This window comes from Cuculus canorus, chromosome 26 (assembly GCF_017976375.1).
Source record: "Cuculus canorus isolate bCucCan1 chromosome 26, bCucCan1.pri, whole genome shotgun sequence".
In the NCBI taxonomy this organism is placed as follows: Eukaryota; Metazoa; Chordata; class Aves; order Cuculiformes; family Cuculidae; genus Cuculus; species Cuculus canorus.
This window is the reverse complement of record NC_071426.1, coordinates 2,559,194-2,575,983: the sequence shown is the minus strand read 5'-3', so window position 1 is coordinate 2,575,983 and position 16,790 is coordinate 2,559,194. Positions and strand designations below refer to the sequence as shown.

General features: G+C 47.1%; 1 protein-coding gene across 1 annotated transcript; it reads left to right on the top strand.

Moving 5' to 3' along the window:
• Positions 1-3,152: 3,152 nt before the first annotated feature.
• ENTPD4 (ectonucleoside triphosphate diphosphohydrolase 4) lies at positions 3,153-10,807 on the top strand (the record flags this gene model as incomplete). Its single annotated transcript, XM_009571438.2, has 11 exons — positions 3,153-3,421; positions 3,697-3,902; positions 4,415-4,565; positions 4,652-4,755; positions 5,535-5,594; positions 5,820-5,950; positions 6,841-7,007; positions 7,236-7,560; positions 8,568-8,653; positions 8,863-9,024; positions 9,735-10,807. Coding segments are annotated over 11 exons (1,887 nt in total), but the record flags the coding sequence as incomplete, so codon positions are not given.
• Between the last annotated feature and the right edge of the window lie 5,983 nt (positions 10,808-16,790).

Genomic DNA, 16,790 nt, shown 5'->3' with positions numbered 1-16,790 from the left:
CCCACAAGCCTTTGTGAACAGCCCCTCTCCAGCTTTCTTGGAGCCCCTTCAGGTACTGGAAGGTCGCTAGAAGGTTTCCTCAGAGCCTTCTCCAGGCTGAACAACCCCAACTCTCTCAGCCTCATACAGGAGGTGCTCCAGCCCTCGCATCATCCTTGTTGCCTCCTCTGGACCCATTCCAACAGCTCCATCTCCTTATGCTGAGGATTCCAGAACTGGAAGGAAGCTGGAAGCAGCTTGGCCAGAGGAAGGAGTGTGTGAGCATCTCCCGAGCAGGGCATGGAGAAAGCCTGACCGAGGAATGTTTGCCCAACAGGTCTACTTTTCTTCTCTGGATACACTTCAGCCCCTCAGTGTCCTCAAAACCAAACCCCAAAATTCGAGCTGCGGCCTCACCGCTGGATTTTCAGCCCCTGTGAGACAAAGAGAGGCTTTGACGTTGTTTATTTTAGTCCAGTTTTGTGTATTTATGAGTCACATCACAATGTTTATTACAGGTGCGAGACCACCATTGAGTTTTTATCGCACACAAACAAGTATTTATCCTTCCAGATCTACCTATTTGTGTTTACAAATTTATTTTGAGGTGGTTTATGTGCCGTTTGTCTCTTTCTCTCTTACAGGCAATGGGGCGCGGCCCTCACACAGACCGCCCACAGCCACCATTAACACTGGCCACGCCCCCACTATGGCCACGCCCCTCGCTCTTGGCCGCGCCCCTCAGTAACAGTAGAGCCCGTTAAGCCACGCCCCCATTTACGATGGGTGTTCCATGGCCACGCCCCCAAGCCCCACGCCCCTCAACCAACAATAGTCCGTAAGGCCACGCCCCCTCACACATGGCCGCGCCCCCTACATAGAGCCGCTCTGTACCGTGGCCACGCCCCCAACCTGCCACAAGGCTTTCTTCCCACGCCCCCTGATCTTCGCCACTCCCCCACGAGTAGCCACGCCCACGGGAATCCCTCAGCCCCACTCCTAGCGCTACGTGCGTCCATGCGTACATGCGTCACATCCGGCGGCGGACCCGGAAGTGCTGTGGAGTCCGGTTGCTATGCGGCGAGGCGGCGGCGGGCTGGGAGGTGAGGGTGGCGCCGGCGGTTCGGGCTGAGGGAACTGGGGGAGCAGGGGAATGGGCAGCAGAGGGGAGGGCGATGGGGGCAGCGGTTCTGCGTTCCCGGGACAGGCCCGGCCAACGCGGGGCCGTCCCCACCGGGGCTGAGCCCAGGCCTTGCCCCTCCCCGTGCGGGTCTGGGCACTGCGTGGCACCTCAGGCAAATGCTCTTCGTTCAGTCGTTGAGCTTGGAAAAGCCCTCTCTGCTCAGCCAGGCCAACCGTCAGTCCAGCCCCGCCGTGCCTGCTACACCGTGTCTCAAAGTGCCACGTCTGCACGTTCTTTGAGCCCCTCCATGGATGAAGACTCCATCCCGGCCCTGGGCAGCCCGGTCCAATGCTTCACCACTCTTTCAGTAAAGAAATTTTCCCCAATATCTAATCTAAACCTTCCCTGGCGCGACTTGAGTGCGTTTCCTCTCATCCTATGACTTCTTCCTTGGGAGATGAGCCCAGCACCCACCTCACCCCAATCCCTTTTCTTCCTGGAGGATACAGAGAGCGATGAGGTCTCCCCTCAGCCTCCTCTTCTCCAGACTCAACAGCCCCAGATCCCTCAGCCGCTCCCAGAACCCCTGTTCTCGAGACCCTTTGCCAGCACCATTCCTTCCTCTGGATGCCCTTCAGCCTTTCAATGTCTTTGTTTTGAGTGAGGGGCCTAAAACTGAATTCAAGATTTGAGGTGCGGCTTCACCAGTGCTGAATGCAGGGGGGCACAGTCCCTTCCCTGCTCCTGCTGGCCACACCATGGCTGATCCAAGCCAGGATCCTGCTGGCCTTCTTGGCCACCAGAGCACTCTGCTGGCTCGTTCAGCCAGCTGTGGAAGGGCTGCAGGGGTGAAAAAAGAGTGACAGTCCAGCCCTGCGCTGGAGTGTCTGTGTTATTTTTAAAACAAGTTCCTGATGTTTTATTTTGTTTGATATTTTTATATTTCGGGGGCTGGCTTTGCAGGTGGTGGCAGAGCTGAAGGTGCTCTATTTGTAAGGACCTTGTGTAGCATATGCAATCCTGGCTGTGCCTTTCTCCTACCTCCCTGAGCAGAGCAGTTAACAATTGCGTCCCAGGCTGGGTTGCCCGGGACTGTGTGCAGTCAGACTTTGTGCGTCTCTGAGGTTGGAGACCACACAACCTCTCTGAGCAAAACATTCCTGTGTCCCAGCACCCTCACAGTCTTTTCTTATGTTCAAGTGGAATTCTTTATGTTTTGGTTTGTGTATCGTGACTGGGCACTGCTGAGAGAAGAGTCAACGTCCCTGTCTTTACATTTTCCAGTTGGATATTGGTATCCATTCATGAGAGTGCTTTCATCTCCATGTAAAACAGGCTGGACTTTCTCAGCCTCTCATACTGCTTCAGTGCCTTCATCATCTTGGTGGCCCAGCACTGAGCTCATTTTGTGTATTTCTTATCCTGGTAGCCCCAAACTGGACCCCGTGTTCCAGTTGGGACCTTACTGGCACTGAGAAGAAAGAAGGCATCACCTCCTTCCACCTGCTGGCAGTGCTCGCTCTTGTGCTCTCCAGAGGATCAGTTATGTGTTCTTTTTAATTCAGGAACAGAAGAGCAATGGCTTTGAGGAGGGTTGAGATGCCGTGTCAGCCCGAGGTGACCGGCTGATGTTCAAACACCGGCTGGGCTTTCTGTCTGCTGGCCATATCCCAAAATGGGGAGGTAAGGATCCCAAAGGAACCCTGACAGTAAATTGTGAGTCTTGAGGGAAGGATGGGGAACCAAGTTGTGAATCCATGGCTAAGGATGTATTCAGAGGTAGGAGTAGAGTCTTGACTTTACTTAAGACAGAGCATGAATGGAGCAGAGCAAAGGGAAAAGTTTATGAAGAATGTGTTTGCCCTTGGCTTCTTTCAGAACGTGCTGTGCTGCGTCCTGGTAATAAAATCCATTTCTAAAGCAGACTGTGGAGTCGTAGAATGGTTTGGGTTGGAAGGGACCTCAAAGCCCATCCAGTTCCACCCCCTGCCATGGGCAGAGACATATCCCACTGGATCAGGGGCTCCAAGCCTCGTCGAACCTGGCCTTGAACCCCTCCAGGGATGGGGCAGCCACCACTGCTCTGGGCAACCTGTTCCAATTATCTTCTCTGAATTTTAGGATCAGCATCTCGTGTTTGCTTCCTGCTTCTTGGCACTTCAGCATCTCTCCAGTGGGATGTCCACGTATCCTCAACACCACGTTGCGACAGATTGTCGTGATAGGAATACTTGCTGCTGCTGTCTCTCTGCTTTACTACTCCCTGGTGGTCATCCGCAATAAGTATGGGCGTGCGTACAGGGACAGGAGATTCCACAGGTGAGATCTGGGAAGGCTTTTGTGAAGAGAAATGAAGCATAGGTTTGATGTGAAAGAGAAAATTGTGTAATAAATTCTTTTAGAAATTGCCCTGGGTATTTATTCTGGGAATTTGATTCTTGTAGATGGCACTTCACTTTTCTCTTCAGCAACAGCACAGTAGTGAAAACTCTCTGATTCCTATGATGAAAACTGTTGTCCTGGTTCGATGATGCAGAGAAAAACTTCCATATGGAATTCAATTTGCCATGTATTAATGCCTAGTTTTCCTCTAGATATCTCGCCCGAGTTACTGATACTGAAGCCACGGATACAAACAACCCTAATCTGAACTATGGAATTGTTGTGGACTGTGGCAGCAGTGGCTCGAGGATCTTTGTGTATTGTTGGCCGAGGCACAATGGTAATCCACACGATCTGTTGGACATCAAACAGATGAGGGACAAGAACAGGAAACCAGTGGTCATGAAGATTAAACCAGGTACTGGAAAGAAAATCCTTTTAGATGGGGTTTTCTAGATAGCTGCCTGTCCTGACTTTGCTTTCTCAAAGCCCCTGTTTAAAGTGTTTGCGTAAAGGACACTTGCAAGTTGTCAGCATGGCCCTCCTCCAGATTTCTTTGGGTTTCGTTTGCAGAGAGCTTTGTTCAGCTTTAAAGCTTGAAACATGACACTGGCGGGCAGGAGGGTGAGGTTTCTCCACGAATGAGAACAGTTGCTTGTTGGGTCGTCAAGATAACTTGATTCTGTTTGTTTAGTGAATAAATAACTTCCTGTAAAGCTATTTGAACCGATTATATAAATAGATGATATACCTAATACAGAGCTTTGTTTAGAGGATGATTAAGGGTTATCTTCATTCTTATTTCTGTAGTTGATTTCCCACGTTTGGCTTTGCTTTGTTTGTTTCTCCTCTGTGTGTTGGGTATTTCCAAATATCCTTGAGCTGCTTCCCTTTTATTTTTCTTCCCTTTTTATTTATCTGTTTCCATAGGCATTTCGGAGTTTGCCAGGTCTCCTGAAAAGGTCAGCGATTACATTTCTCCACTTCTGAGCTTCGCTGCTGAACACGTGCCACGTGCGAAACACAAAGAGACTCCTCTTTACATTCTCTGTACTGCAGGGATGAGGATTCTGCCAGAAAGGTTATTGCCTGTCGTATTTTTAGCATTTAGAACCGCGATCCTGGTGTGTCTGACTATTTTTAACTGCTCAAAATGTGATTTTGCAGCCAGCAGAAGGCCATACTTGAAGATCTGCTCACCGATATCCCTGTGCACTTTGATTTTCTCTTTTCGGACTCACATGCAGAGGTTATTTCAGGGAAACAGGAAGGTAGGTTAACGTCGGGAAAATAATCTTTGAGGTGTTTATTACTTTCACAGGACAACTTGAATGATTTCGCCTGTTGCTTTTTAGAAGTGTTGTTCGGCTGAGAGATCTTGTTCCTCAGCAGCAACATATGGAGCGTGGAGGTGATCATCTGTGATCTCATCTAAATGTTTTCTAATTAGCAGTGAAAATAACTTCTCTGTGTTTAGCAGGAATTTTAGTCCATTTTCTGTGGCTTTGGGGCAGGAGGGATGAGGATAAGGCACAACCTTATTGATGGAAGAAACTTTGCAGGGAAAAAGGAGTGATGTTTTGATGGGATCAGCTCTCTAGAGGCTTAAAGTAATTTTAAAAGTTAATATGATTATTTCTTCTGGAATTTACATGTCAGGCAATGGAAAGGGTTGTCAGGCACTGGCAGAGGCTGCCCAGGGAGATGGTGGAGTCATCATCCCTGTGGGGTTTAAAAGCCGTGTGGATGTGGTCCTTAGGGACATGGTTTAGTGATGGATTTGGCAGTGTTGGGTTTACAGTTGGACTCAACGATCTTAGAGGTCTTTTCCAACCTGAATGGTTCTGTGGTTCTGTGAATTAGGCTTTTTTTTGCAGCCTTAACATGGGAGAGGAGGATTGGAATAACTTGTTGGGAATGTTTAAGTATTTTATGTAATAAAACATGAGCAGTGATATATCTTTAATTTATGTGCAAAAAAAAAAAATCCCTCTGTTTTGAAGCTGCTATGTACCAGATATTCCTGAAATCTGTTTTCTTCTGCATGTAGGAGTGTATGCATGGATTGGCATCAACTTTGTCCTCGGAAGATTTGAACATACAGATGATGGCAAGTATCTTAATAGGGAATTGAATTTTAGGAAGGACTTAATTACGTTCTCGTGCTTTCGCTCTTGAGGATAGTGCGTGTGGTGATGCCGGTGTCGGTTTAATTTGTATGTGAAACTTTAATGATCTGCATTGCTAAAAATAAAGAGGTTAACTCAAAGCAGTGCAGTGCTGCTTTATGCCCATCCTATCTGTTTTTCTCACTGCCTTTCCTTCTTTTATCCAGAGGATGAAGCGATTGTGGAGGTGCACATCCCGGGCAGTGAAAACAAAGAGGCAATCTTTCGTAAGAGGACAGTGGGTATTCTCGACATGGGTGGAGTGTCGACCCAGATAGCATACGAAGTCCCTAAAACTGTAAGCTTTGCCTCTTCGCAGCAGGTTATTATCTGTGCAACTTCCTTCTTTTCCTTTTCATTTGTTTTAATGCATATTCGTTGTTTTTGTTTTCTTTCTTTGGAGTCCTGTTCTTCATTACATCCCATTCCAAAAGCAAGGCAGGAGGAGATGGCCAATACAAATCCTTCATCAGCTAAGCAATTCATTTCTGTTTTGTTCATCAAAAACTTTGTTTCAATTAGTATAATTTATCACTGGTTTTTATGTGGATATGCATTCTTTATGTGTGTACATGTAATTACGTATAACTTCTGTTATGCTTAAGAGACTGTTCTGGAGTTCAGAAACAAAAGTTGTGTGCTTTTATATAAGAACTTGCATGACTTATGACTTTTTCCTTTAAGTTTCGTTGGTAGAAACTGAATTAGCAGGACGCAGGGGGGATTGTACAGTTTGTTTAGATATAACCTACGTCTGCAGCGCAGTTCGTCTGTTGTAGGAAGCCAATTTTTTCGTTCTGAGTCTTAAATGAAACATAATTGCTGTAGCTTCAGCCCACTGAGTTCTAGAGTAATTCCTGACTTTTTGAAGTCGGTTAATCATAGAATCATTTAATGGTTTGGGTGGGAATGGGCTTTAAAGATCATCCAGTTCCATCACAGACAGGGACACCTCCAACTGGATCACGTTGTTCAAGTATTGAGTATCACTAGTGATAATGCAGTTCTCTGCAATCAATGTGCTTTGCTCTCCCCGTGAAATAGAAGGTAATGCAGCCCTGCGAAAAGCAAAAATAGATGAGTGAGGAGTGAAGTTTAAAGAAATCAAGGACATCCTGTTGTCCAAAGAACTCTCTAGGTTCTGGCTCATATTGTTGAGACGTGATCTTGGTGCTTGTGTTCCTCCAGGAGGAAGTAGCCAAGAATTTACTTGCAGAATTCAACTTGGGTTGTGATGCTCATCAAACTGAGCACGTGTACAGAGTCTACGTTGCAACATTCCTTGGCTTCGGAGGAAATGCAGCACGCCAGAGGTATGAAGAGAGTCTATTCACCACCACAGCGCTTAAAAACAGGTAACTGGCTGCGATTGCTCGGGGATGTGGCCTCTGTACATCAGTAGGCTCCGAACCTGCTCACTTGAATATATTTAGTAAAGCATCCTGACGTAAAACTTAATTCCTACAGCGTGCTGCATGCGATGCTGAAGTCTCTAAGTGAGGATGCTTTGTTTTGGTGCTCTTGTACCTCAGAGCTTGCCCTTTCTGATGTGCAGTTGTCGCTGTGCTTGCTCTTTCACACAGACTGCTGGGCAAGGAGATTGGAATGACTTCTGATTCGCCCTACCTAGATCCTTGCCTGCCCCTGGATGCTCAGGATGAGATCCAGCAGAACGGACAGATAATGTATTTGCGAGGGACGGGAGATTTCAATCTGTGTCGTGAAATTATTCAGCCCTTCATGAATAAGACTAATGAAACACAGACATCTCTTAATGGTGTCTATCAGCCTGCCGTGCACTTCCAGAACAGTGAATTCTATGGTTTCTCAGAGTTCTACTACTGCACCGAGGACGTGTTACGAATGGGAGGGGATTACAATGCTGCTAAGTTTGTTAAAGCTGCAAAGGTAAAATGTTCATGATACTAAACCTTTTCTAATTCAAAACAACTACTCCACAGAAGCACTTTGTTCTGAAATTCTTGCGACAAAAATCTACCTTTAAAGACCCCAAATCCTTTTACCCCTGCGATGAACTGTCATAGTGCGTCTCTTCCTCTTTGGGTTTTCTTTTGGAGTACTTGTTTAAAGGCACAAGAGTAAAACTGACTGTAGAGTGAATGGGACTCTTGGTAGTCAAGTTCCAGCAGAACTCCTGGTAATGAGGAAATCCCCGCTGCTTCCACCCCTTGCTTCATTTTAGGAATGTTTTAGTTGTGGGAAGAAGAATTCCTTTTCTTCTTGCTTTATACACTTTGTACCAGTTTCTCGCAGGGATCGATCTGTTGGCACAGTTTAAGGTTACAGCACAAAGCGGAAGAATATCATGGAATCATAGAATGTTTGGGGCTGGAAGGGACCTCAAAGCCCATCCAGTGCCACCCCCTGCCATGGGCAGGGACACCTCCCACTGGATCAGGGGCTCCAAGCTCCATCCACCCTGGCCTGGAACCCCTCCAGGGATGGGGCAGCCACCACTGCTCTGGAAAACCTGTTCCAGGGCCTCCCCACCCTCATAGGAAAACATTTCTGCCTTAGATCTCATTTCTATCTCCCTTCTTTCATCTCAGAACCATTCCCCCTCATCCTGTCCCTGTGCTCCCTGATCCTGAGCCCCTCCCCAGCTTTCCTGGAGGCCCTTTCTGCACAGGAAGCTGCTCTAAGGTCTCCCCAGAGCCTTCTCCAGCCGAACAACCTCTCTCAGCCTGTCCTCATACAGGAGCTGCTCCAGCAAAATGCCAAATATGGGTCAGAATATTATGGCAAATACCATGAAAGTTGAGATCTGACTTATTGGCAGTGCAAGGGAAGTGTTATTTTTGAATTTTCTATTTTTTTCATGTTTACAATCATCTTATTCAGTGGCATTTTTTTTCTTCGAATGTTAAAATCTGTCTTTTTGTTTTTCCTTGAAGGATTATTGTGCCACTAAGTGGTCTGTCCTACGGGAACGTTTTGACCGTGGTCTTTACGCGTCACATGCTGATCTCCACAGATTGAAGTAAGTATTTGTGTTTGTACAACAAATTCATTCATGCAGGGTTGCCAGGGAGAGGTCATGTCCAGATGATCCAGTTAATGAAATCATTGAAAGTGTGAATATAACCTTAAATATTGCATCAGCCATCAAAAAGTGCTGATAATAACGTGTCTAAATGTGCTCCCCTGTGCTCTGGGACTGAGCCTGATTTTATGCCTCCCTTTCTACAGGTACCAGTGTTTTAAGTCCGCCTGGATGTATGAAGTATTTCACAGTGGCTTCTCGTTTCCTGTGAGCTACAGCAATCTGAAAACAGCTCTGCAGGTTTATGATAAAGAGGTGCAATGGACTTTGGGAGCCATCCTTTACCGAACACGGTTTTTACCTTTAAGGTACCACTCTAGAAGCAGAGTTTGGGTGGAAGGTTTGGGAGTTCTGTGAAGGGACGAGGGATGGTGATGGCAAAGCAGCTGACAGGTAGGGGGAGACAAGATGCTGCTTCTAGTGTGTTTTCTATAACCTCAGTACGTATTCCAGGTGGCTCAATTAATGCTTTATCAAGAGCATTCTGCTAAAATGAGCTGTTTCCTAGTATCATAGAATTATTAAGGTTGGAAAAGACCTCTAAGATCAAGTCCAACCATCAGCCCAGCCCCACTGTGCCTCCTAAACCATGTCCCAAAGTGCCACATCTACGTGTCCTTTGAACCTCTCTAGGGATGGAGACTCCACCACTGCCCTGAACAGCCTCTCCTGGTGTTTCACCACTCTTTCAGTAAAGAAATTTTTCCTAATTTCCATTCTAAACCCCCCTTGGTGCAACTTGAGGCCATTTTCTCTCATCCTATCACTTGTTACTTGGGAGCAGAGCCCAGCACCCACCTCCCCACAACCTCCTTTCCAGGAGCTGCGGAGAGCGATGAGGTCTCCCCTCAGCCTCTTCTTCTCCAGACCAAAAGCCCCAGGTCCCTCAGCTGCTCCCAGAACCCCTGGGCTCCAGGCCCTTCCCCAGCTCTGTTTCTCTCCTCTTCTGTGGTCAGAGAGTTTGAATGCAAAGTTTACTCTCTGCCTGATGTCTCTTACCCCTTTTGATTCTTTTCAGAGACATCCAGCAAGAAAACTTCCGTGGAAATCATTCCCACTGGAGGAGCTTCTCTTTTGTTTACAATCACTATTTGTTTTTTGCCTGTTTTCTGATTGTGCTGCTCTCCATCCTGCTTTACCTGCTGAGGCTCAGACGGATCCACAGGCGAATGTTGCATAACAGCTCACCGACTTCCCTATGGATCGAGGAAGGCCTCCCACCGCAGAAGATCGCAGGACCTTGATGAGATGTAACGATGGAGAGCTTGTATTGGACTTGCTACGCAAAAAGCCATTTTTACCTCAGGGTTCCTCCTTTTCGTCCCTTTGAACCATTGAAGAAGCAGATTTGCCTGGAGCATGTAATGCAGCTGGGCTTTGGAAATATGGGAAAATGGGGTCAACGTGGCTTAGTCTCATTAGACAGTGTTTGCCAAAAATTAGGGGTTTTTAATATTGCACTTTCATTGTGAGACGAGCAGTGGTTCGTCAGGAAATGAGTAGCAGCAGCTTAAGCTGTATATGGTCAGAGAATGAGTGTGAGCTGTGAAATGCTGAGAGTTGGGATGAATGAGGCCTGGTTTTGTTTTCCTGTCCAGATTCTAGGATCGGTATCGTTTGACTTCTTAATTCTGAGTCTCCTCAAATCAAAGAAAAGGAAGTGCAGGGTTTTCTAAATCAGTAAGGACCCAACCTGTTAGGACAGCTTTACCTGATTTGATAAGTACTGTGATAGAGAAAAAAAAATCTATTGCACCTAGTGCTGTGCTTCCACAAAAAAGCTTAAATCACTTTTGTTTCTTTGTGTCCGTTTCCCCTTCTGTCCTGAAAGCTTTAGCCTCATAGTGGCAACAGTCACTACTTTTTAATCCTTTATTTCTATTTCGTAATCATGCAGAGTTCTCCCTGAAACTCCAGGACGGTGAAAAGAACTGGAATACGCCTCGGCTTTTGTTTCTGCTAGAGTAGCCATGCACAGTGTTTCTTTTTTTTGTTTTGAATTCTCCGATTTGTTAATTTATATTTTATTTAAAACTGTTCATTTTACTTGAAAATAAATTTGTCCATGATTAAAAGTGGGATTTATATGAACTCTTGGTCTATGGGTATTTTATTGTTGATTCTGTTCTCGCTGTTTGTATCCAACTGGCAGAACATCCTTCTCTTCTAGTAGGTGTGAGTATACTGGAAAACTGGATGCTGTTTTTCCTTATTGGACTGCATTTTTGTCGTACTGAAGGTAAAAATCTATGTATTTTGAATCATTTCCTTGTCTCCAGCTTTTGCCTTTGACTTTGTAGAGAATTTAGGTTTCATCTGCTGAACTGCAGCTAAATTTCAGTCCCTTCCCCTGTGGTCTGTGGTGTAGTTGGATTAACTGCCTATATAGGAGAGTTTTGAACAGGATCTTTGACAGAATGGTTAGAAATAACAGCGTCTTGTTTTTATAAAGGATTTTTTTGTGTGTACCTGACAAATCTGAGCTCTTCACTAGCTCGGAATCTCTTTTGCATTCTGAGCGGCATCCGAGCAAACGTTTACATAAAGCACCTCTCGCTTCTAGTGTCGGAACTGTGACACAAACTTGTTGAACTGGTAAGCTGATAAGGCTTATCAGACAACTGACGCTGCCAATTGTTACAGGGCCTGTGTTTCCTGCTGCTCAGAGTGCAGAGCCTCTGGTTGCACGCTGAGATAAGGCAGTGCCTTTGAACGGGGGCTGATGGTGGTGGTAACGTGGAGAGGACGAGGGCCAATGGCTATAAACTGAAGAGGGGCAGATTTAGACTGGATATAAGGAGGAATTTCTTCACCGTGAGAGTGGTGGTGCCCTGGAACAGGTTGCCCAGGGAAGCTGTGGCTGCCCCATCCCTGGAGATGTTCAAAGCCAGGTTGGATGGGGTTTGGACCAACCTGATATAATGGGAGGTGTCTCTGCCCATAGCAGGAACTGGATGCGTTTTAAAGTCTCTTCCAACTCAAACTGTTCCACGATTCCTCCTGTTCCAGTGCCTCACCACGAAGATCTCAGCTCACGGATCGCATGAGGGCTTTGTGCAAGTTCATTAGCGTTTGCTTTATCGAGGCTGACAGATGTGAGGGTGCCTTTAATTGCTTTTAAGAGCTTAAAGCCCACGAGGTGTGGAGAGGAGGTGCAAGTTTTCAAAAGCAATCAGTGAAGTACCAAACCAAAGTGCCTGGAGTTGTAAGACCTTTGTGCTTCTTGGTGCTTGAACCATCCTGTGGCAAGCATTTGCAAATTCAGCTCTTATCTGCTCTGAAAATCCAGCTGTAACGTCCTATTACGTGGAATTACAGTGTGGGGGAGGTGGTTTTTTGGTTTGTTCCGTTTCTTTTTTTCCTCCTGCTCCTCCACGGGTTTGCAGGATGGAGCAAAGCCTCTGGAAGAGGAGGAAGTTTTGTGACATCTCCTAAACTCCATTATTCTTGCAGCTCTTTCTTGCAGCTCCAGGTGACGGAGAGGGAAATAAAAAGGAAGCTTTTCCACCTTGCCCATCTCCAAAGAGACCACATTGAACAACACTACCAGGAGAAACATGATTCCTTTAGGAGAGAACAATCCCCGTTTTCACTCAGCACCTTTTCCAGCGCTCGGATTCCACAGTCACAATGGTAATGTTTCTCTGTTTGTGTCTGTTTCTGTACAAACACGCTTCATTTTCTTTCTTCTGCTTCTCCTGTTCCCCTTGTCCTTTCTCCAGGTCCATTAGGGATGGGGAAGGCACGCAAAGGGGAGACAAGGACACAGCTCTTTGATCTGTCCCGGGGCCCTGGAATGGCCAGGCAAAGGATACTCAAGCTTTTGGCTTCACGGGCTCTTAAACGGATCACTCTTCTCTTTGTTGTTGTGCTTTTGTGTGTGGAAGATACCCAAAGCAAACACGGCCAAACTTGGCCCCTAATGGAAGAAGTCTTTGGGAGACAAAAATATACTCATGAGAAAAGCAAGATGTGATGGAGAGGAAGGGAGGAAGCACCAGGCTCTGCCGGGAAAACCATCCCTGTGGAGGTAGCCCTGCAGCTTGTGGCAACAAAAGGGTTTTCTCTTCTCCACTTAGCGAAGGGGACAGTCGATAGCGGTGACTCGGTGTCACACCTGATCGGGGGCACCTTGTTCCTTCTTGTCCCATTGTTTCTGCCATTGTTGCTACTAAATAACGCATGAAGCTCGTTGAAAGGCAAAATGAGCCTCGTGAGGACTTGCCGTGTCCTTCTCCCTGGGCAGCAGCCTCTGTGTGTTTGTAGGGTTCAGGGGACCTGGTGCTGGCTGTTTTTTAGGTCAACCTCCCTTTGTTTAAAGAATGGGCGGAGGAGGATGGCTTCTTTGCCTACATGTGGTTGGAGGCCCTTGGATGGGTAAGAAGCGGTGCTGGGAGGTTGCTTGGGACTGGATTAGTGTGGTCTTCAGAGCTGATGGGTGAGTTATGTGGCTGGAGATACTTTTTAGAGCCCTGAGCTTCAAAAGGGGGCACTCGGCACGTGTACCAGGCAACGCGCAATGCACTAAAGACACAACAGTGATGTCTGTCATTTCCTAAACTCCAAATGCTTTCTAGGGTTTTGGAAGTTAGGGCAGATATTAATCTCTAATCTGAGATTAGAGATCTCTTAGATGAGATCTTAGGCAAAAAAGTTTTGCTGTGAGGTTGCCCAGAGCAGTGGTGGCTGCCCCATCCCTGGAGGGGTTCCAGGCCAGGTTGGATGGGGCTCGGAGCCCCTGATCCAGTGGGAGGTGTCCCTGCCCATGGCAGTGGGGTGGAACTGGATGGGCTTTGAGGTTGCTTCCCACCCAACCCATTCCATAATTCTAGGATTCCCAGACTTTCAGCATGTGACTCATTCCACTGCACATGTGGGATTAGCTCCCACCGCTTTCCCACAGTGTTGCCACTGCTGGATTTCTCAAGCTCTTTTTCCTTGCTAGAAATCTCACTCCTCTCACATCTTTTAAGGACAAAGCTTTGTCTACACCCTTCCGTACTCATCTTCTGGATGAGTTGCACAGAGGGAATCTGTCAGGAGCCTGGATGTACCGGCAAGGATGTTGGTGCCTCTGGGTCGGATATGAAGTGCTGCCTGTGTTTTGTCAGGAGATGGCTTGGGGGAAGTTGCCTTTCAACAGCTGAGTCCTTGAACCGGCGCTCCGAGACAGTGAGGACCTCTGAGTAATTGCTCTTAAAGATAGAGAATGAGAAGTACTTGCAAAATGCGTTGCACTGAGTTTTCCTTGGCCTGGGAAAAACAGAAGCTCACATTCCAGTTGGGAGATTTCGGTGCTAACTGGCTTCCCCCCAACCCTTCCTGAAAGGCTGAGGAGAGAAATACAAAGAAGATGGATGTGCTCAATCTACGTATGTGCTTCTTTATTGTGCAAACTGCCTGGGTCTGAGAAGGACCAGATGCTGTCACGTACAAGAGAAGACATCATCTCTGAGCCCCTCTGCCTGCTACAGAAATACATCACAGAATGGTTTGGGGCTGAAGGGATCTCAAAGCCCATCCAGTCCCACCCCCTGCCATGGGCAGGGACACCTCCTGCTGGATCAGGTTGCTCCAAGCCCCATCCAACCTGGCCTTGAACCCCTCCAGGGCTCTCCCTCACAGGAGAACATTTCTTCCTAAGATCTCATCTCAATCTCCTCTCTTTCAGCTTAAAACCATTCCTCCTCATCCTCGCAGTCATTGACCAAGAGCCCCTTCCCAGCTTTCCTGGAGCCTCTTTCAGCACTGGAAGCTGCTCTAAGGTCTCCCCGGAGCCTTCTTGTCTCCAGGCTGAACAACCCCAACTCTCTCAGTCTGTCCTCCTATGGGAGTTGTACATCTGCTGTGAGTGTTTCGTGGATCTTCAAGTTTTCACCATCTTTGGCATATGAGCCCTTCATTTGCTCAGAGATAGATCTGATCAATGGCTGTTGAGGTTGTGTTACTTTCTAGATGTAACAAACGGATGTAGATCAACAGATCATCTGTTGATGTAGATCAAACAGAGAGCTGGAAGACACGGGTCTGTCCGATCTCCTAGGAGGCTGATCCATTCTTCTGTGCAGGTGGGCCATTTTTCAAGAGTCTAGACCATGGTTTGGAATGTTTTTGTGGAGCATCGAGGTCAGCGGTGGCTTTAGCAAGCTAACGTGGACAGCAAGACCGAGGAGCTAAGAGGCCTGTGGATTTGAGGGGATGACTCTGCAAAGCATGGAAATTCAAGTGGGTGATGGAAAGATGCATTCCTACACGATGTGGTCATAGTCTGTGTTGCGTTGACCGTTGGACTAGGATATATGCAGAGGTGGAAAAAGGGAGAACTCAAAGAGTTGAAATCATTTCTTATGGGAAATGAGTTTCATTTTTCCAGCTTTGCTGGCTGCGGGAGAGCTGTGTCATGCAAGGATTCCTCCCTGAACAGAAGCTACGTGAGTAAAATAGCAGGGGATGGCATCTGGGAGGTCAGTTGTGTTCTTGCCAAACTCCTGATGTGGAAATTGTAGAAGTTCCAGTAGGAATTAAACCTATATAAATTGATCTATGCCTTATTTTGAGGGACACGTAGCTCTACCTCTCTGGAATCACTGGTGTTTGTTAACCATCCTATGAGATCAAAAGCAGGGATCTAGGCTTTCCAATTACACGTCGGAACTTTCCACTGGAGCTAATTGGTGTGAAAATTGCCACGTGTCTTTAAAACGCTTGCAGAGTAGTCATGTCCTTCAGTCCTTTACGTATCACCTAAATCATCTCTGCATGGAGCAACCTTTACAGAGCTTTAGTATATCTGCTCCAGGAATTTGAAAGGTCGAGTTGACCTGCGGCTCCAGAGAGTCTACTGGGTGAAAACGCAAGGTTTGGGAGGCAATGAGCCTTCCCTTTTTAAAAGAACTGAAAATTGGAGAGGAGAGATTATAGAACTTAATAGTGCGTACCTAATTTTTGGGAGCATGGACCATGACTGTGACTACTTGGTCGAAACAAGTCTTCCCTTGCCTGTAGGGCAAGGCGTGTCCTGCGGGCAGGTGGAGAAGGAAACACGTAGGCAAGCGATCTGGACTTGAAATCGGTGTCTGTGTGCGTGGATGAGAGGGATTCAGCTGTAACTGGTGAAGGTTCAAGTGAAAATGTCCATTATTTGTGGAGTCACTGACTGTGGAAAGTCCATTCCCGCTGTTAGCTGTGGTAGTGCTGCCTACAAGGGTCGATCTTTTCCCTTGGCTGGAAGAAGCTGAATGATTGCTGCTGGGGAGAGGATGAGAGATGGGGTGGTAGAGCCATGCTTCCCTCCTAGTGAAGGGCAGCAAACTCCAGAGAGCAATGAGTTGATGGTTGAACAGGTTGAGAGTTGATAGGATGGCTAGTGCATCTGGCCAGTGGTCTCCCTGGTCCGTCACATCCACCACTTGGTCCGTCACATCCACCACTTGGTCCATCACATCCACCACTTGGTCCATCACATCCACCACCTGGTCCAAGTGGTTTTGACATTCGGTTTGCATGACCAGATGATGCAAATCCAGTTTAAGCAGTGGGGTTTTTTTTCTGTAGACTGCATGATTTTTAGAGTTTGTTGGGTTTTTTTTTTGCTAGGTGCTTTTCTCCTGGTCTTAACCAGCTGCGATACAAAGGGGGCAGCAAATTCCCTGAATCCAGCATGTTACCTTGAAGAGCTTTGCTGAATTCCTGCTGAACGTTTCACTTTATGCAACCAGCAAACTCTTCCATCAGCTGGAAACCCGCATGGCATTTGTTGCTTGTATCCTTACCCGACCCGGGCATTCGGCAAACATTCCTCTGTCAGGCTGTCATGTTCCTCCATGCCCTGCTCGGCAGACACTCACACATTCCTTCCTCTGGCCAAGCTGCTTCCAGCTTCCTGCCAGTCTGGAATAGTTCTGCTCTGAGGAGCTTCTGCTGTGACACGTTTTTCCTCCTGAGACCAAGCAAAGCAAGTCCCACCAGGCTTGACCCCACCTGATAGCCATGATGCTAAATTGCAATTAGCAGCGTTTCACCTCTTTCATGAGCATTCCTGGGAATGGAGAACTAGGGCAGAGTGGACATCGCA